General features: G+C 35.5%; 1 protein-coding gene across 1 annotated transcript; it reads left to right on the forward strand.

Annotated features, from left to right (window-relative positions):
• The first annotated feature begins 2,619 nt into the window (after positions 1 to 2,619).
• Positions 2,620 to 17,095, forward strand: LOC136813200 (glutamyl aminopeptidase-like). Its single transcript, XM_067069722.1, has 15 exons — positions 2,620 to 2,730; positions 3,350 to 3,484; positions 3,988 to 4,053; positions 5,172 to 5,237; positions 7,042 to 7,226; positions 7,780 to 7,889; positions 8,525 to 8,652; positions 9,156 to 9,211; positions 10,072 to 10,225; positions 11,193 to 11,266; positions 11,379 to 11,483; positions 12,842 to 13,009; positions 14,920 to 15,063; positions 15,670 to 15,745; positions 16,755 to 17,095. The coding sequence occupies exons 1-15, from the start codon at positions 2,638 to 2,640 to the stop codon at positions 16,908 to 16,910; spliced, it is 1,716 nt and encodes a 571-aa protein (XP_066925823.1). The 5' UTR covers positions 2,620 to 2,637; the 3' UTR covers positions 16,911 to 17,095.
• Positions 17,096 to 20,962: the final 3,867 nt, after the last annotated feature.

Here is a 20,962-nt window from a genome sequence, read left to right on the forward strand (position 1 = left end):
GATATGATTATATAATTATTATTTTAAGCGCTGATTTCCAGAAATATTACATAGCCAAAAAGGGCAAATATTTAAAATGAAAGAACGACAAAAAGGAGAATTTTTCACAGTAAGAAAACCAAAGAAAATTTTATATACCGGTATTTTCAAAATGAGATGAAATTTTTTGCATTATACTTTCATATATAAAATATTGTAAAAAATGTAAAAATTTAAAGTAACTTTTGGAGTTTTTTGAAATAATATACATGCTAAAAAGTAAAAATCTTTCAAAACAGGGAAACAATTTTATATTTTCCGACAGAATGCAAAAAAAAAAAAATCTCATTTCTATAATACTGGGAAACATTTCATAATCTGAAAGAATGTCGATAGGAAAAAGTTCCCCTAACAGAAGCCATTTTATGATTTCCAAAAGCATGCTGCAAGAGCAAAAAATGTCACATACATATTAGGAAACAATCAAAATTTCCAAAAAAATGTCAGAAAATAAAATAAATTGTCATGCCAGGAAATCACTTGAGTTTTCTTCATTTTTTAAATGCATGTGGAAGAAAATGTCAAGTTCACGATAAAAGTTTTCCACGATTTGAATGCATGTGTAAGAAAATCTCAAAATTTATCACAAAAGTTTCCACGTTTTAAATGTATACTGATGTATATACCGTCAACTGCTTTAACTTGGGACGATTGGTCGAAACATGGGACTGTTTGATATCTGGTCTGTATTTTCACTAACTTGTTAAATCTCTTTGACAACAAATTTGTTTTGATAACTCCACCAAGTTTATCAATCATACTTCCTTTCATAACATGTCACGATAACTTTCACTGATAGCGCCGATTAGAGAATTAGAGAACGCCCGCTGCCTAACGCCCGTGTGTAACTTGCTGCGCGAGTGACGTCAAACGCTCCATCGTTTTGCCATTTTTTAATACGCCGTTCATTAACTCAAATCAAATGACTTTGGAGGTTCAGTGAAATGGTGGCCAAATTGCCGTCCCATGTTTTGTCAGATAGTCCAAGTTGGAGCAGTTGACGGTAAGAAAATCTCCAAATTCACGACAAAAGTTTCCACGTTTAAAACACACGTTGCAAAAGATCTCTAAATTCACAACTAAAGTTTTCCACGTTTTAAAATGCACGCTGGGAAGAAAATCTCCAAGTTCAAGAAAAATTTTAATTGTACATGTGAGGTGATTTCAAATTATTTACATCCATATTCAATGCAATAAACCTTTTAAAGAAGTATAACATAACATTCTTCATATTGGGGCCGTGGTGTTCCGGGATCCGGTTATCAGCTTTAAAATTTGAAATTTATAACCGCAACAAGTTTTCACTATAACTGTCACTAACCCCAGCAGTTAATTCATTGTTGTAGATAAAAAACCAAAAGGGAAATTCAATCATTAACCAGTCAATTTTGCTCCATGTTTAAATTTTTAGCTAAAATCAGTTCATCAACCATTCCCATTGTTGCATTGTCCGCATTGCATTCGTTGGGTGCAAACTTTTTTCATATTGCAAGTATGTAATTTTTCAGGTATAACATAGTCAGATTTATTCACAGTCACTTGCCTTCGTACGATTTATGTAAATATACAAACAAATTGAAGTTAGTTTGTTGTGAAAGTTGATAAAATGTCCTGTTTTTCCAAGACCAAGAGCAAGAGATTGTTATATCATCTCTCATTCCAGCTCATTGTGACAATCGTACAAAAATCATGATCCAATTCAACTCATCAAAGCATATAAACCAAAGCAAAGAAAAGTAGCGAAAGAGCAAAAGTTGTTGTCTATTTTCTGCCATCTTTGTTTTGACAGTCAGAAACAAAGCAGTAGGGTCCGATCAACAATACGCGACGTTGCCCGATCGAAAAGGAGAATAGAGCGCCGTACGGATATTTACAACAGACGTTTCTCGAAGAAATGACGTCTTCCGCCTCGAAAAAAGAACATCCTACTGTTTTTACCGCCGGAGCTTGATTTAAAAAGAGACTCATGTACAAACTCACGAAATTGACCAAAACCGAGCGTTAGACTTGAAGAAGAAGAAGAAGAAGGAGGAGAAGGAGAAAAATTACCGTTTTAACAAATATTTCCTATATAGATAGGAAATATTTAAAAAGAATCAAAAAAGGTTCTATGAACTCACAATATATTTTTAAACCTATGAAATTATTTTTTGTGCACCTACGGTACAATACTACAGAAGAGGAAATCTCAACAATTTTACCATTTATCTAACATAGCCCAATATTTTTCATACTGGATGAGACTGCGTCCAAATAAATGGTTTATTATCCGTTCATCGCTAAAATATTTCTCGTTTTCAAACATAATTCCAATTTATAAGCTTGTAAATCTGGTTTCTCGGTAGTTTTTTATTCAAAAGTCTTATTTTTGTTTTGTGTCGTAACATCAAAAAGAAGATGCTCAATTGTCATTGAACTCGTTGTGTGACGTCAATTTTTGAAATATGTAGCCCCCATGGAAGCTATACATTCGAAAATATTGGACAACAAAGAAGCCAATCAAATGTCGCTATTTACGCGCGTCGGATAATAATGATGTATAGAAAATTTAACTATATTTCGCCCTTCTTCCTACAGTGGTTTGGTAATATTGTGACCATGGATTGGTGGAGTGATTTATGGTTGAACGAGGGTTTCGCTTCTTACATACAATTCATCGGAATGGATAAAGTTCATCCGGATTGGAAAGCAGTAAGATTATACGGTTGACGCTCTCTTATTCGACGTTCTACTATTCTACTATTCTTATAATTTGATAATACAGTTGACGCTCTCTAATTCGATTTTCAAGGGGAATTAGATTTTCATCGAATAAGGGAGCTTATCAAATATAGGAGCGTTGTTTATGAGAGTTTCTTGTTGACAGTGACTTTAGATTCAATCGAATAGGGGAGCCTATCGAATAGTAGAGCGTCGAATTAGAGAGCGTCAGCTGTATCGAAAATCAACGTCAAAATGAAAATGTCATAAACGACGCTTTACTTTCCTATACACTACTGTATTCGATGAAAGTCCAATCGCTGCACCATTTATTTTCAAATTGTCTTGGAATAAGGTGAAATACAAATTGAATAAAATGCCTGCCTCTCTCTAGCTGGCCAACAGCTTTTGCTTTTCAAATTTGAATTTAAAGCCACTTGCACAGTATAATCTTATTAACTCTCGAATGTCTCCTTAATAGCTCGAATAAGTTTTCCTTACTTCATAATTCGAATTTCCTTAACTCGAACAAATTTGTGTCCCCCGTGCAAGTTCGAGTTATGGAGACTCAACTGTACAATACAATGATTCTTCTTTTGATATATTTTAGCTCGACTTCCAACTAACTCGAGATGTAGCAAACGCCATGGACCTTGATTCTCTTATATCATCACATCCAATCTACATTGAAGTTGAAAGACCTGAAGATATTGACCAAATCTTTGATGCCATATCATATGCAAAGGTATGTCCTAGTTTAGACGGCTGACTTCTGCCCTGCTTATTATGGGCCGTGGGCCGAAAGTTGGCATCTAAAATCTTTGCTTGAAAAAGATTGAAAGATGTAATTGCTGTTGAATCAGAGTCATTATAAAAACACTGGTCTGAAAGGCTTTGTCTCTTTTTTTTGTTAAAAGATAGAGCTTACGTACCAAAATCGATTTATTTCGCTAACTTTTGATCATGTGATTAGAAAATAGACCAATCCCAAAAGGAGATTTTGGTAACGTGATAAAAAAGTATGCAAATCGCAACTTGTCTTTTGTTTGTGACAAAAGAAAATTGAACAAAAAGTTAAAACAATAGATTGCCAGACCGGGGTTTTTTATAATCACTATGGTTGAATGACCTCAGAAGTCAGAAGAGGGCGAGGTATTGAATCTATAGACAGCCAATTTTCTGTCAACTTTAATTTACTGACGATAATTCTGGCTGGATAATTTAATTCTAGCTGTTTTCTTTTTATAGGGAGGATCAATTTTGCGAATGTTGGACAATTTTCTCGGCGAAGAAGTCTTCAAGAAAGGGTTGAACGTAAGATTTTTGTCAAGGAATTTAGAAAAGGAAAATATTAATCAAGTCCTTTTCCCTCTTAAAAGAATATATCGATCAGTAGCGTCGACCAGAATTTGGGCAAATAGACCTTTTGATAAATTACGTCACGAACATCACTTCCCTCGTATTCAAACAATTACCATGGCAATTATGTCTCTTGAGACATTAAATTATTTTTAATGAATAGAAAGTAGTTTTAATAAAATCCGATGAGAGTTGACCCCCTTGGCAATAATTTCAAAACGAGGCAAATGATGTTCGTAACGTAATTTATGAAAAGGTCTATTGGGGAGTCAATTTCCCAAAATTTGTTTTTTGCGCCCCTCTATTAAGCAATAAACTTTGCAACAGTTTCGGGAGTAAAAAGAGCTCTAAAATTTCTAATATTTTTACTTCTTTTGGGCTGTAATTCATAATTTTTATTGTAAAAGAAAGGTGCAGCGAAATCTCAGATGTCTGTTAAATACTCTTGTCTTTCGGCGCCCCCGAAGAATTAACTGCTGCCACAACCACACTAATGTAATGTAATGTTTCTCTGCGGTGGAGACAGCTTCTAACTTGTCTAGATCCATATTGAGTGAGGACGACGACCGTCCTCTGTTTTTCGGGTCAGATCCGTCAGATCTATGGTTATTTCAAATCACGTCAGCACTCTGCTGTCCTCAAAAGTGCAAATATATAATCACATTATTGTTTTTGGGAAAGTGATGCATAGTTATAATACTGAAAGTACTCATAAAGGCTTGGCGACACGAGAAGTTTTTTTTCGCGTTGGTGCAATGAAAATGCTCCATCCCACGAACCTGAAACGCTTTCTCGTGGGTCCACCCGATTTTTCTTTTGATAACATTTGTGCTTCTCTCTGTCTCACTTTTGTCCCTGGGACAATGGAGCAAAATTGATTCGAATAAATTCTTTTGGGTATTTCCCTCACTTTTTGTCCCATGAAACAAAAAAAGAAACCACGAGACACGCACTTTTTTTCTTGTGTTTGTGGGATGGAGCATGTTGCAATGCACCAACGCGAATAAAACTTCTCGTGCCCACAAGCCTTAAAGGTTTGTTGCTACATGGAAGAAATTTTCTTGTTATTTCAGATATACCTTCGGAGATTTTCGTACAAAAATGCAAAATCAAGTGACTTGTGGGAAGCTTTATCCGAGGTACGATTAAAAAAAAAAGGTCGTATTTACTTTAATGGGATAAATTTTCGCGGGGATTAATTTTCGCGGATTTCGCGGATTTGGGTGTCTTCCGCGAAAATAAGTCCCATTGGAAATTTGAAAAAGGCCCATCCGCGAAAATTAGTTTCCGCGAAAAATTTGAATTTTTTTGCAATCCGCGAAATTTCTATTTTTATCGTTTTTTATTTTGACATGAGAAACTAAAACTAATTCATTTTCAATTTAATTTTCTTATCCCGAATTTCTCTTCCGCTTTTTTACCAAATAGGCTGTGAAAATTTAGCTCCGCACCATGGAAGTTCAAATTCAACTTTTGATAGTTGTAACACATATCTCCTCGCCCTATTCCAAAACACCCTCTTATTACTTGAAAAAAAAATTCTTAATTTTCCTGGAAAAATTTTATTTCAATGTTTTGACCCTTTTCAAAAATTTTAATTTGTACCCCAATCCGCGAAATTAAATCCCCGCGAAAAATCAGGAAATCCCTCATCCGCGAAAATTAATCCCCGCGAAATCTTAAAATTTCGCGGATGAGCTCAACCGCGAAATTTAATCCCCGCGAAAATTTATCCCATTAAAGTACTGTTAATATTTTTTTCTGTTCTTTGTTTTGATAACTTTAGGATTGTTGATCCGCTTATCACGTAGACGGTGTTACTAACCCGGTATTGAGAATCGTATTCAGAGAGTGAGTGTCTAAATAGAAATACCAAAGGAAATGTGGCTTCAAAAAAAATTTATGCTTTGTTTAATCTTTTGAGTATCAAAACTCCAGCACTAAACGTCCAAATAACGTCTATCTAACGTTCCTAACCGTCTATCTAGCGTCTTACGTATGAACCCTAGAACAACAAAATAAATAGGCAGTTGGAATAAACCTGACCTTATTACCGGGGGGTTGAAATGTTACCCCTAAATACCCCAATTAAAGACTAAAGCCTGGCTATTTAGGGAAAAATAAGGGACTCTTCTTTTGACAGATAATAAATATGATAAGCTGATAAGCTAACAAGAGTGGGTCATAATAATAATAAGGTCAGGGTTTCCTAGTAAGCTCCGGGGGTTGGTAAATATCGAACAATTAACAAGCGAGGGGAGGCGTTTATTAGGCATATGTGTCAGCATGGATTTATTATAGAGACTCTGGATAAACATCGAATGAAACGGTGGAGAGCGGAGTATTTATTGTCTTTCTATTGTTTCGGAAAACAATCGATGCACAGGCTTTGTCCGCAAAGGACAACTGTCATGGCGGCTCGAAGGACTCTGATTTTGAAAAATGATTAATACTCTTTTATTTAACTCTCTATTTCTAAAAAGTTTTCTAACTTTTTCTGATCGTACTTTTGCTGGCTAAAAGTTTAAAAATAAATGCTAGAATACCAAGCGAATAAATTTATGAAATCTGGTGTGAGAAAAACATCATCAGGCGAGTAAAATCAAACAAAATGCTTTATAACGAGGTATAATTTTAGTAATTAACTAGATGAGTTTGAATCTCGGAGGAGAACTTAAAGTCTCATTTGGGAATTGGATAAGTGTATTTTGATGAGAAATGCAATTAAAATGTTACGAAAAATTATTTAATAGTGGAAGGAGGGTGAACAATAGTCGTTACTGCGGACAATTCTTGTACATGAGAAATTGGCAAAATTCAGCTCATTGTTTTTCCAGTGTCTATAATAATTCCATGGTGCCAGGTGCCAGGTTGAATAGCAATAGCCTTTCGCTTAGAACTGAGATCGACCTTTTTTCTTTGCTACTCTTATTTTCTTTCCAGGCATCTAAACTCGCCGGAGATAATTACAATGTAACTGACGTCATGAATTCGTGGATTTTCCAAATGAACTTCCCAGAATTGAGAATCAAATCATTAAACAATGGACAGTTCAAAGTGGATCAAGTTCGATTTTTGAGAGATCAAAATCCTGATTACAGCAAAGAGAAATTTAACTCTTCATATGGGTGAGATGTTTTTAATATACAGTTTACATGTAGAGTTATACACCTCGGATACTCTCAAGTAGCAAATTTGTTCGAGTTATAGAAATATTTCAGTATGTGGATACTTTGCTCTTTGGGCATTTTCTCAGGATGTATTAATGCTACATCAAAAAGTAATACACGTTATTTTTATAAAAACATCCAAAATTTTTGAAGCCTTCGGATTTTCTTAACTTTTTGAGTTTCAAGCCTAAAAATGTTCTTAACATGTTCTTAATTTCACCATTTTTTGAGTGTTTTTGCCAATTTTCCCAAGAAATTGGAAGTCCACAAAGCCTTCAGATGTTTCTAACTTGTTCTTAACATTTTAGCCATCGAAGCCTTATGTTCTTTTATAGTTTGTTCTTATAAAAATAACGTGTACAGCAAGTCCACCAGACCTTTTTTTTAGTTGGAATGTGGACTGCTAATATTTTTATGTTTTCTGAGTTAGCCCATTTTTAATGAAGTCACTAATGGTCATTTAAACTCATCTTTTTCTCCAACTAGAGGGGGTGTTTTCTTCAAATTTCAGATACAAATGGTATATTCCTTTCAAATACAACACGTTAAAACTTAATGACACCGCAAAAAGTGTCGAAGTTATTAACGCCACTACACTAGCCTGGATGAAGTACAGAAATAGTAAGTTATAACAGATCTCATATTATAATACATTAAATAGGGCTACCCTATCTTTCCTAAGCCATAACAGGTGAAGCAAAATGGTGCCCCAACCATAGATTTAAAATCTCGAAGGGCTAGATGTCGGACTTTAAGCCATCGCAGGCAAAAAAAGCGAATATCGAAAAAAATATTGTTGCTATTGTTTTCTAAAACCCGCGAAGCTTCTGATTGGTCAAACGCTGAAATTCTATTGTAATGTCACGTGACTTAGGTAGGATTTCCTACCTAACCTCGGCACACTCTTTAGCAAAAGCACGATATCTAGCCCTTTGGGCTTTACAAATCTATGGCCCCAACTTTGCTGTGTAGATCACAGCTGAATCAGCAGTATTAGATAAAATTGATAATCCGTACCATCTAATTAGGACATGATTCTCGAGAAAAAGAAAATCCCTGCGAAATTTATTTCACTTGATAAGCGGCAATCAAAGTATTTAAATTCTCCGTTTTTATTCATTTTCTTTATTTTCATTATATTTCAAGCCACTGTGGACACAGGATCAACAGATTATTTGATCAAATCTCTAAACGTGACGTTCATTAGTTTTCAGTTAGAATTGATATCTTATCAATTATTTCACTCATTTTTCCAGTCACTGTGGACACAGGATCAACAGATTATTTGATAAAAGGAAACACCAGACAATACGGATTTTATCGAGTCAATTATGATGATGCTGGATGGGCCAATATGATCAAAGTTCTCAAATATAATCATAAGGTATCTAGGCGGTTTTAGACCATGTTGAACTTATCAGATGGAAAGATTTGTAATTGTAATTTTATTGTATTTTAACGAGCGTTGCACTCCTTCGCATGTTTTCGACGTACTTTCTCTATCTAAATCCGCCAGTGCAGGTATCTAGTGCCTTAAGGGGATTAAATTTCGCGTGGATTGATTTTCGTGAAATTTATTCCTCGCCAAGGATTTAAAATCCGAAAATCTCTTGGAATGAGAAAAATTATTAGGAAAAAAAGAGGCTTGTTCAAGAACTTAATCCACGCGAAAATTTTAGATTCTCAATTTGCAAAAAACGGAATAATCGGAACACCGGTTATTTTCTTGTCATATACCGAAAATTTCGGAAGCCTACTATTTTTCTGTTGATATTCTGTTCATCGTTTTAAGGTTTGTGTTTTATTTGAGAAAATCTGTCCGCATTTCGATGTTGGGAATCTTCTTACGACACTCACTGAATAGTGATTTTCTATTCGCTTTTTTAGGTACTTGATGTAAAGGATCGAGCTGGGTTGATCAGCGATGTGTTTGCTCTTGCAAAGTAAGTTTTACTACACCCGTGTCTCACAGCCCCGGTCGAACTTTTTTCCTCAGTGGGGATAAAAATTCCTATTGAAATCCCAATGGGGATAGAAACTCTATTGTTCCAAGGTTAGAAAATCCAGTGGGATGGTTTTGGAGTGCAATTTTTAAACATTGAATTTCGAGTGGGGATGAAATCAAAGTCATTTTCACAGTGGGAAATATAGTGGCAAGTATTCGATAATTTTGCGACATTTTTCAGTGGGGCTGGGGTACCAGCGGGTCTGTGATACAGGCGTTTTACTTCAACGAGAATATTTGATTCCAATCTGATACTGAAATCACGTGAACTTTGAACATGCTTAAAATCGAGGTACTTCCACTAACTGTCATTGTATTTCATTGATCATTTCTTATTTTTCAAGAGACCTACGGGTAGGTAGAGAGAGGTCAACAGCCCAACAGCCCAAACTTTTTTTAAACTTTCACAGTAAGGCAAATCCTTGCAATTTCGGCGCTTGAGGGGTTTTCGAAAGCAATAGCAACAATATTTTTTCTGATATTCACTTTTTTCTGCCTGCGATGGTTTAAAGCACGACATCTAGCCCCTCGGGCCTTATAAATCTATGGGCTGAGCCTCAGTTTACAAAATTCATAAAATTAAATTTATTGTACCCTTTTTTCTTAATGAAGAAATTTTAGCTTGTGTGACCTGTCATATACTATAAATCAATAAAGCAATGTTTACGTCATTGCATAAGCATAACTTAAGCATATTTGAGGCTCAAAAAATAATTTACGAAAATTTACCCTATGCTTATAAAAGACGTGTATGACAAATTTTAATTCCATTCTATTTTAAAATTCATCTTATTTCAGCGCCGGTCGTTTGAAAGAATACACAACTGCTCTTGATGTGTTTGATTACATTGATGCGGACACAGACTATTTACCGTGGAAAGCGGCTAGTGATGGTATCAATTTCATCCCTGGTACGTTGACCTCTACAAGACCTGCTCAAAAGAAAATCACGGTGAGTTTAATGTTACATACTTACTCGTTACCCAGCTGACACACAACGTTGTTTCAACGTTCATCCTAACGTTATATGAACGTTGTGAACGTTAGGTGAACGTTGAAACAACGTTGTGTGCCAGCTGGGACTCGTTAAAATTGGTATTCGTCAATATGTCACGTGTCACTTTTTCGCGAATTAGGAATCTAGAATTTTTGCGTGCCGTGGATTAAAGTTCGCGAATGAACCATTTTTACACCGAATTTCTTTCAATAGACCTTATCGGAGTTGATTTTTCTAAAACAGCTATGTATTGTGGGATTGTTTCGGGGGTATTACAATAGGATTCCCTCGAGGAATTTCTAAGAGATTTCTATTGTAGTATCCCCGAAACAATCCCACAATGCATCGCTTTAAAAAAAAATCAAAAACTCCGATAAGATCTATTTCCTAGGAGTCTTGGTCAAAATTCGGATTTTGAGTTTCCCGAATAGACTATATTTCGCGAAAATGCCCAAAACTCGCGAAAATTAATAAACGTGAAATGTAATACACTTCAGGATGAGTTTTCGCTAAAATAATTCCCATTAGAATATGAAATTAATCATACCTTAATAGATTTTCACGAGCAGATATTTTGGCGAGAAAATTTTCATCAAAATTACTTAATTTTCGCGGGATCTATTTTCGCGAATCGCCTCTTTTTTAACTAATTTTTTTTTCATTTTCCTAAAGTTTTTAGTTAAAATCTAGGGTTTTTGAAATTTTCGCGAGCATTAAATTTCGCGAATTTTCGGAAAATATTGGAAACTTTGCAAAATTTAATCCTTGCGAAAATTAATCCATTTGAGGAGAATTAACTTTTTATAAGTGTCCCTGAAATTACTGTAACTTTCACTATAACTCTCTCTAAGGGTGAGAAAACCATGAAAAGCAAAATGGTTTGTCTTTGGGTCGAACATATGGTATTATTTTTTTCTTTCAGAAATACATTTTGGGGAAAGTATCAACACTTTATGAAAAATACGGATTTGAAGATAATAATGACTTCTTAGAAAGGTAAGCTATTGTTTTCTGTTTTCGTTTGTTCGTTCATTCGTTTTTTTATGGTCGTTCGTTCTGACTTTATTTCTCTGGTTATTCTATTTTCTGCAAATAAATGATTTTCTAGGTATCTCCAAGTTGAGATCGTCAATCTGGCTTGTAACAATGGCCATATTGGTTGTCTTGGCAACTCTACAAAACTTTTCAAAGATTGGATGGAAAAAGATACACCGTATGTCTTTTAACGATTTTTTGAAATCTACTCAACACGTGTAAACCTGTCTTAAAGGCTATCTAAAAAAATGAAAGAAACTATAAAATTCAACACATAAAACAAGTAAGCGCCACTAAGCCCAAGTGCAGAAGCGAGGAGTCTGGGGAGACTTCAGCCTCCCCACTTTTGAGCAAATCAGATTTTTTTATCAAATGCCTAGCGAATTTTATCTCACTTTCGGACCTGGCCAATTGCAAAATTACCCTATACTTCTCTAAGCCTACTAAGGAATCCTACAAATAACAGTGGTACTCACAAAACGGTCTCAATAGTACATTTATTTGGAAGATACGTTATCGGGGAAAAATGTCGCATTCAGATATTTAGTCGGGGTTTTTATTCGTCGGGGAAAAATTTCGTCACCTAGAGGCATTTTCGTCACTTTCACCCGACTAAACTGTCCAAAAGAAATGGTTTCCTTCACTAGCTCGAAAACAGATCTTGTAATTCGACGTTTAAATCACTAATTTCGGTAAATAAAGGTGTAAAAAAATTAGATTTGAATTTTGGTTGCGGTATAAAATTTCGGGTAAATGTTTTGGTCGTGGATAAAAAAATCGGGTACAAGTTTTGGTCGGGTGATAAAATGTCGGGGAAATATTTCGTCGGTGAAAAATTTCGTCACCCCCTCAAAATTTTCGTCACTTTCCCCCGACATTTTTTCCCCGACAAGGTATATAGTGTTTAAGAAGATTTCCTTATAATTCCAAGGATGTTACAGTAAGTGGCGTGGTAGAAAAAACTTTCCTGGGTGACCAAGTAGAATTTGGTGCCCTTTATAGAGACTTTTTGATTTTGGTGACCCCTCTTCATATGTTAACTTTACTGAAGAAGAAAAAAAAGATAAATTTGAATGAAAGAGCGGTCGAGAAAAAAAAACAATGGCCCTTGGTGAACAGAGAATTTTTTAATGGCTTTTTTAATAGACGATATCGGCTTAACGAAATTCTCCCCGAATGATTACCCATGATGCATTGTGCAAAAAAAATCAGTAAGTCAATATTGTCCGTGAATTTTTTTGCGCAATGCATCATGGGTAATCATTCGGCAAGAATTCGTAAAGCCGATATCGTCTATTGCTGAATTTAATTTTATTTTGCCTTTTCAGGTCTTCATTGATTGTCCGTTCGGGGAATAAGTTGTCAGAGAATTGTCCGGTCGGGGAGTTGTCCGTTCGGGGAATTATTTGCTCGAGGAATTGTCCTGTCAGGGAATCGTCTACTTGGGGAACTTCCCGGTCGGGATATTGCCCGGTCGGGGAATGGTCCGGGATTCATTGAAAATAACTTTCTGAATTTTCTTCCTTTCCTTTTCAGAGTTCCAGGTGATTTCCGTAATCTTGTTTATTATTACGGTATCAAGAATTCCGGAATCGAAGCTTGGGATGAAATGTTCGAGAAATTTTTGAACAACAAGATTGCATCAGAGAAAACGAAACTTCTTTACGGATTGGCTGCTATTCAAGAACCTTGGGCTTTGGAAAGGTGAGGAATAACTCTTTAAATGTTCATGTAAGATGACATACGGTTTTGTATTAGCCTTGGGCTTTGGAAAGGTGAGGAATAGCTGGTATAGTATAATTGAGTTCTCCTTACATACAATCATGGTCGAAATCTATTGAGAATTAAGCTTATTTCCTCGTTTTTCGAAATTTGGAGTTCAGGCGAGAAAGTTGATTTTGGGCCATCTCTCAAATTTATCGAATATTTCAATTTGGCTCGATTTTATAGACCTGGCAGGCTAGAATATGAGCCTCATTGGACCATTTTTTGAACTTTTGGATCTTCATATCCTAAGGTTTCTAAGTCTCAAGTCTCATGTTAAAACAGAGTTAAAACTCTACCCTTCCAACCCTCTTAGAGCACTTACAAATCGATTGTGGTTTCAAAACTTCCTTGGGAATTTCCCTTTTTTCTCAAATATTACGACCATTATTGTACTTTCAACACCAAATGGTACATACACATGGGCGTCTTAATCTGTTAATGTGAGATGAAATACGGTATTTTATAAGAACATTCAACCTTGGGCTTTGGAAAGGTGAGGAATAACTCTTTAAATGTTAATGTGAGATGAAACACATTTTTCATAAAGACATTCAGCCTTGGGCTTTGGAGAGGTGAGGAATAACTCTCTAAATGTTAATGTGAGATAAAATACGGTTTTCTATAAGAACATTCATCTTTGGGCTTTGGAAAGGTGAGGAATAACTCTTTAAATGTTAATGTGAGATGAAACACATTTTTCATAAAGACATTCAGCCTTGGGCTTTGGAGAGGTGAGGAATAACTCTTTAAATGTTCATGTGAGATGAAATACGGTTTTTATAAGAACATTCATCCTTGGGCTTTGGAAAGGTGAGGAATAACTCTTTAAATGTTAATGTGAGATGAAATACGGTATTTTATAAGAACATTCAACCTTGGGCTTTGGAAAGGTGAGGAATAACTCTTTGAATGTTCAAGTGAGATGATATACGGTTTTGTATTATAACATTCCACTTTGGGCTTTGGAAAGGTGAGGGATAACTCTTTGAATGTTCAAGTGAGATGATATACGGTTTTGTATTAGAACATTCATCTTTGGGCTTTGGAAAGGTGAGGAATAACTCTTTAAATGTTAATGTGAGATAAAATACGGTTTTCCATGGTTTTCTTATGGTTATTTTGATGTTACCCAATTGGCACACAACGTTGTTTCAACGTTCATCTAACGTTATATGGACGTTGTGAACGTTAGATGAACATCGAAAAAACGTTGTGTGTCAGCTGGGTAATTATGTTTGCTTTTAATTTTGTGAAGCGACTTTGTGGCATAAATATACCCCCTTCTCATAGACCCGCTGGGAACCCTTCTCACTGGAAAAATTGCCCAAAATATCGTCCAAAGTGGAAAATTATACTCTCTAGTTTTTGTCCCTGCTGAAAATAATCAAATAAGCAAATCCTCACTGCAAAATATTGTGCAATTTTTTCCGTCCCCACTAAATTTTCTGGCTAGAAAACAATGGAATTCAAATCCCTAGTCATAAAAAACATATCAATCCCCATCGAGTTTTGGTCCGTTATTTTCACCCCTACTGGCTGACAAAATCCCACCGGATCTGTGAGAAGTGGGTGTATAAATATAGTATTTTGTCTGAAGAATTCTATACTGTAGTTTTCGCTAAGATTCCACTTAGCTGAAAAACAACACTACAGTATAACGCTTTTTAAGAATCATTAACTAATTTTTTGGGGGGGTTTGTAGGGGTTCGAAATACCGTTTTCCTGTCTCTTTTTTCGTCAAATCCCGTAATACCGTACTAAAAAAGGGTCAATCCCGTCACACTGTAATAGTACAAACCCCCGCCTAATTTACGCTATGTTACCTCCTCATTAATTTTATTTTTTAGATACTTAGATTATGCAATATCGGGTAGGCAGATCAGACCGCAAGATGCTTCATATGTTTTCGATTACGTAGCCAATCATAATCCAATAGGGCGTCCAGTGGCATGGAATTTCTTGAAACAAAACTGGGACAAAATTTACAAAATGTAAGTAATATCTTTTTTTGTTTCTGATTTAATTCTGTGTGTATTTAATTTTTAGCGATTTTGATTATGTTCTGAAAGTATTGTTACAAAGGGAATTATCACAAACAAATATATAAGGCATACAGTGGTTTTGGGTTTGGGTTTCACTTCCCAGACTGAGATTTCACTACCACTCTCTATCAGAAAAATACCCCCTGAAGTGAGCTTTAGAAAGTTAAACCAGTTTCATAACTGGCCACTCAGCACAAGGTACCGTTCCTCTGTGTACTTTCCTGAAAAAACATTTCGAATCCTAAGCGGAAAAAGCTCGGAAAAGACATCGGAAAAGATCGGAAAAGTCAGTGGAATTTTAATCTGGGAAGTGAATTTTTTACCCCAATCCACTTTCTACAACTTAGGTTGCACAGGAAGGTATGCAACGAATTCCTTGTAAATTCAAGTAAAATCGTTCAAGTAAAATTTGCCCTTCACCTTTCAAAAGATATCTTGTTAAATAGTTCCACGTTAATTTCAAGGCCGTTAAAATACCTACTTATTTTTGTGTAATGATAATTTCCATGTTTAAATATAGCAGTAACATTAAAAATATTTATTCTTGTTTTTTAGGTTTAAAGATACATTTTTTGGAAGAATTGTTGGTTCTGTAACTTCAAGGTTTACGACAAATTATGAGCTAGAAAAGGTCAGTTCGAGAAAACTCTACTTCTTTAACCGAGCAGCGAATAAATTTTGAAAAGTTGCACCTTTTCATCATAAGTTCCACCGTAAAAGCTACAATGAATTTTATTTCTAATTTTAACGGGCTCTTCCAGAAAATGTTCGTACATGGGGGTAGAGGATATAGTGTCTGGGGGGTAGTGGCAAACTTGCTTTGTTTTGGGGTAATTTTGCTCCGTTTAAGGGTAATTTTGAATGTTTAGAGGGTCAACTAATGCTTGTCCGGGGTCAAAATTTACAATGTCCAGGAGGTAGATTTCCAATTCAAATTTTTGCTGGAAAGCCCAATGTGTTTTTACTTCGTAGGGGTAGGGGGTAGAGTAACTTTTTTGGGGGGTATCTTCAGATCTTCTTCGCCTGGTGTTTTTTCTGTTCCATATAATGATAGAAGACATTTAAAAAATTCTTTTTCTAACTTTATGCATTTTTGACGAATTCCAGCCCAAAAAACTGCCCGGGGGGGGGGGGCTTTTTTACCAAACCAGTAACCCAGTGTACCCCCAGGGGGGTTCGGCCACTTTTGGACTTCTGACCTTAAAAATTGCGCAGAATGCATCACAATAGGTTAAATTTTCATAAAAAAGCACTACATCTTGAATTTGAGCAAGTTTTGGAAGAGATATGAAGAATAAACCTCAAAAAAGCTGATTTTTTGGTAAAAAAGCCACCCCTGGGCAGTTTTTTGGGCTGGAATTCGTCAAAAATGCATAAAATTAAAAAAAAAAATTTTAAATGTCTTCTATCATTATATGGAACAGAAAAAACACCAGGCGAAGAAGATCTGAAGATACCGACTTTTACCCCCTACTCCTACAGGGAACTAAAATTTCAGAAAGCTCGAAATTTAACCGAAATATATTGTGGACCGCACAATTAAGTACCCTTAGCATCAATATCAGGAGAGAAAATAGATACCAATATGTGTCGTGAAATCACGAAAATCGTAACTTAATTATCCTTTCTTCTCAATCAAGATGCGAGAGTTCATCGCCGAAAAGAAGCCAGAAAATGGGCAACGTATTATCGAACAATCTGAAGAAACAATCAAATCCACAATCGAATGGTTGAGCAAATATGAAGAACCTATTGATCAATGGTTGTCCACTAAAGTTCCTGCTGCTGCTGCTTAAAATGCTATGAACTACCAATAACTATTAGATGTTATGGCAGGTTTGAGTATTTAGCAACGATTATCTACCTTTAAACTGAAAACTCGAATCACTCGTCACAAAATGTTCAAGAATGGATACGTATACGTACTCTTTTGTGCTTAATTGTAGGGGGGGGGTCACTTTGCAATTTTTCGGAAAATCACCCCAATAGCATTTTATGAAATATTCCTGAAAAAGTGCCAAAACCTTCATTCTCCTAAGGTTTTTTGGGAAAATCACTCGAAAATCACTTAATATTGACTCCCCCCATTTTATGGATTTTCTCCCAGAGTGCCCCCTGCTTATTCCACCCCCCGCTACAATTAAGCACAAAAGAGAGTATCTTTTAACGTGATAACCATGACACACAGATAAATTTTGCAGTATGAGCAGAAATAAACCAATGCATCTGTATATAACAAATTAAAAAATCTTTGACAAGGCTTATCGGCAGAGAAACGTTCGCTGCTTCGTAAAAATGTAAAGTACAAATTTTACATGTATGTTACCTTATCGGGGAAAAAAATGTCGGGGGAAAGTGACGAAAATTTTGAGGGGGTGATGAAATTTTTCTCCGACGAATTATTTCCCCGACATTTTATCACCCGACCAAAACTTGTACCCGATTTTTTTACCCCCGACCAAAACATTTACCCGAAATTTAATACCGCAACCAAAATTCAAATCCAATTTTTTTACACCTTTATTTACCGAAATTAGTGCTTTAAACGTCGAATTACAAGATCCATCTTCGTGCTAGTGAAGGAAACCATTTCTTTTGGACAGTTTAGTCGGGTGAAAGTGACAAGTTTGAAATTTTGGTCGGGGAAAAGTGACGAAAATGCCTCTAGGTGACGAAATCCTTGCCTGACGAAGAAAAACCCCGACTAAATAATTCTCCGATATTTTAACCGGTAACACTTGACGTCAAAGGTTTTGTTTTTAAATAAGAGTGATTTCGTTTGCTTGCTTATCAATTTTAATTTGCATATTGAATTGACGCAGATGTGGAGCAAGATTGGCAAGGAAGAGAAAAAGAAAAACCGTCCTGGTATGCAACATGTGTCTGATATGAAACGGCAACTCTTATGTTAAAGGTTTTATTTTCACATGAGTGATCCCGTTGCATATCAGACAGTGTCGGCCTATTGTTTTATCATATTATGACCCATTGAGTTTCAAGCCCAAAGGACTAGAGGCGAGACTTCTGAATGAGAAATAAAACCACTTATTTCCCATCTAGAACGCCCGCGCGTAGTTTCTATACAAACGCCGGGTTGAAACTATAGTCTATCGCTAGATTTCAAAAAATGTAGTCCTCCAAAACAAAGGAACCACTATGTACAATCCGTCGTCATAATTACGGCGCGTTCTATGCACGTTTTGGATGGGAAAGGAGTCGCTTCAATTTCTCTTGCCTGAGAAGGGTTAAAGTTTCGCCTCTCTAGCCCTTAGGACTTGAAACTCAATGTTCTGACCAATCTTGTTCCACATCCGTGTCAATCCAATGTGAGAAAGCTTTTAAATTAAAATTGAGGAATAAGCAAATTATATCACTCTTATTTAAAAACAAAACCTTTAAAATAAAACATTTAAGGTACTAAGCTACTAAAACTTACAAATATATTTTCTCACTAAAAAAATAGAAAAATTTTACAAAACTGTATATAATTTTTATAAAACTTCGCCAAAAATAATAAAATGATCTCCAAAAAAGAATGATTCTAAGATAAATTTATTAATATTTCGCTCTCAAAGCAGATAAAACTTTCAACCGAAATCGCATGCTTTAAGATGCGATTATCATGAAAATTATCATTTCACTGGGGTTGATGACTAAAAGCGTTTGGCCAGTAGATCTTTATGATAAATCCATAAAATTCTTGTCATGTAGAATAATAACTCATCACCCTTTCTATTTCCACAAAAAAACACCCTTGCTATTTCCCAGGGGGTACTAGGGTTGCGAGCTGACGGGGGGGGGGTGCCACCTAACTTTCGAACTTTGGACCCTTACCGGGACTAAAAAGGAGAAAACAAAGGAAAATTTTGGGAATTTTGCGACCCTTAGCGGGATAATTTTGACCGAAATTCGATCTTTCAGGGGGTAAAAAGTTGATATCTCCCTATTCTTCCGACCCTTAGTGGGACTGAAATTTGATTTTCTGATTTTTCCGGCCCTTAGCGGGACTTTGGAAATCCAAAAAAAGTACCCTTTAGGGCAGCACATACCGTACCCTCCATTTGCCTAAGCGGGGAAGTGCCCGGGCTATTTCCATTGAAAAAAAAGAATATTTAAAAACTACTTGACGTTTGCCAAGATTTTTAATTGGATTTAAGATTACTTTTTTTATTAGACAAAAATAGTTAGAGCTTAGGAGGACTTAGTGGATAAATATTTATGTCTAGTTTCAGAAGTTTGTTGAACAAAAGATGTCTTGACTGAGAGTAAATAGAGCAGTGCAAAAGAAAGTGTCGAGAGTTTTCGATGGAATTTGTTCTACACGCACAAAAGGGATCTAAGGTGTCACGAAAATTGTGTCTAAATTTATGTTCATTGAGGTGACTAAATCCTACTCGAAGAAACTCGAAGAAACTCGAAGATTGATGCTTTTTTGAACCTATATACTGAAGGCATATCTCTTATACGACCACCCAGAATATTCCACTGTGATATGCAGTAAGGATAAAAGGAATTTCGGAAACGCTCAATTCGAATATTAAGTTGATAAATAGGATTTATTGTTCGTAGATTATTCGGTGCCGCAAGTCTTGCTGGTAAGTAGTTATGTAAATAAGAGGGGGGCTAAATTGTTTTTAAAATTTTGTAGAAGAAGATCATTCGTCTACTAAATCAAGAAAAATATGTGCGGTACAGGAAATGTTTTGATCGTTTTTGAGGAATTGCTATTTATGATGTTCTAGCAGTTGAACCAATTCATGATTTGGACTACTGAAGAATCTTCTGAGAACTTTTTGAATTATCCGCCCAATACGTCACTTAAACAATATAGAAAAAGTGACGTATTGGGTGGAACAAACAAAAACAGAAAAGTTGCATAATTTCGTGAAGTCATTGCAGTGTTGCATATCATGAATAAGGACCCCGCTGGCACACAACCTTATTTCAACGTTTATCTAACGCTATATGGACGTTGTGAACATTGATAAACATTGAAACAACGTTGTGTGGCAGCTGGGGACACAATTCTAATGGATACGATAATCGCGTTGGTACAATGCAACATGCTCCATCCCATCAACACAAGAAGAAAATTGCGTTATCAGGGGCCAAACCTGGGGTTCCATTATTTTTAGGTTATTATTTTTGAAATTTAAGACCAACTAACTGTCAGTTCTACTGTGATTTTTTTTTTTTTTGAATATAGATTGATATTAATAGTAATTAAATATTAAATTAAAACGTTACAATATATAAATTGCTTAAAATACGTAGAGCTAGGAAATTCAAAGTTAAATAAAAAATTGAAATCACGACACAAACAAAACTGAAAACTGAATCGAAATACTGTCGAAATAGCACAACCTAGCGGGTCATGCCAAACTCAAAAGCATAAGCAAAAGCAATGGAAAATACGGTGAAAAAATTAAGTACTAAAATCTATGAAAAGCTAAGATTTTAAAATATTGTTGTTAAAAATCAGACACACCGAATGACTTCACTCATAGAGTACTATCTTCATAATAAAAAGCCTAAGGAAAAATTACACACTTCACTACAGTAAAATAATTAGTGACAATTAAAAGGGCAGCCGATGTAAAACCCCTAATGGAAATGACATCAGCTTTAAACTAATAAACAAAGCAATTAGCAGAAAAAGTTAAGACATACAGATAAGTAAGTAAAACGTCATATTTTCAACACTCCCACTTGACGTTTTACGTATACAAAATAAAATCTAAATAAATTTCAAATCCGTTAGTCATTAAAGTCATTAAACCTTTTTAACATTAAGTCCCTCTCTAAGTTTTTCAAATTGAGGTCTTGGGAGTCCTTTTGTTAAAAGGTC

The sequence above is a fragment of the Clytia hemisphaerica genome, unplaced genomic scaffold (genome assembly GCF_902728285.1).
Source record: "Clytia hemisphaerica strain Z4C2 unplaced genomic scaffold, Clytia hemisphaerica genome assembly, whole genome shotgun sequence".
NCBI classification, from domain to species: Eukaryota; Metazoa; Cnidaria; class Hydrozoa; order Leptothecata; family Clytiidae; genus Clytia; species Clytia hemisphaerica.

Bases quoted from the DNA above. Each gene is read 5' to 3' on its own strand.
- LOC136813200 (XM_067069722.1), top strand. From the start codon at position 2,638: ATGGATTGGTGGAGTGATTTATGGTTGAACGAGGGTTTCGCTTCTTAC. The intron at 2,731-3,349 runs GTAAGATTATAC...GATATATTTTAG, and splicing joins TTCATCCGGATTGGAAAGCA to CTCGACTTCCAACTAACTCG. The intron at 5,238-7,041 runs GTACGATTAAAA...TTTTCTTTCCAG, and splicing joins TGTGGGAAGCTTTATCCGAG to GCATCTAAACTCGCCGGAGA.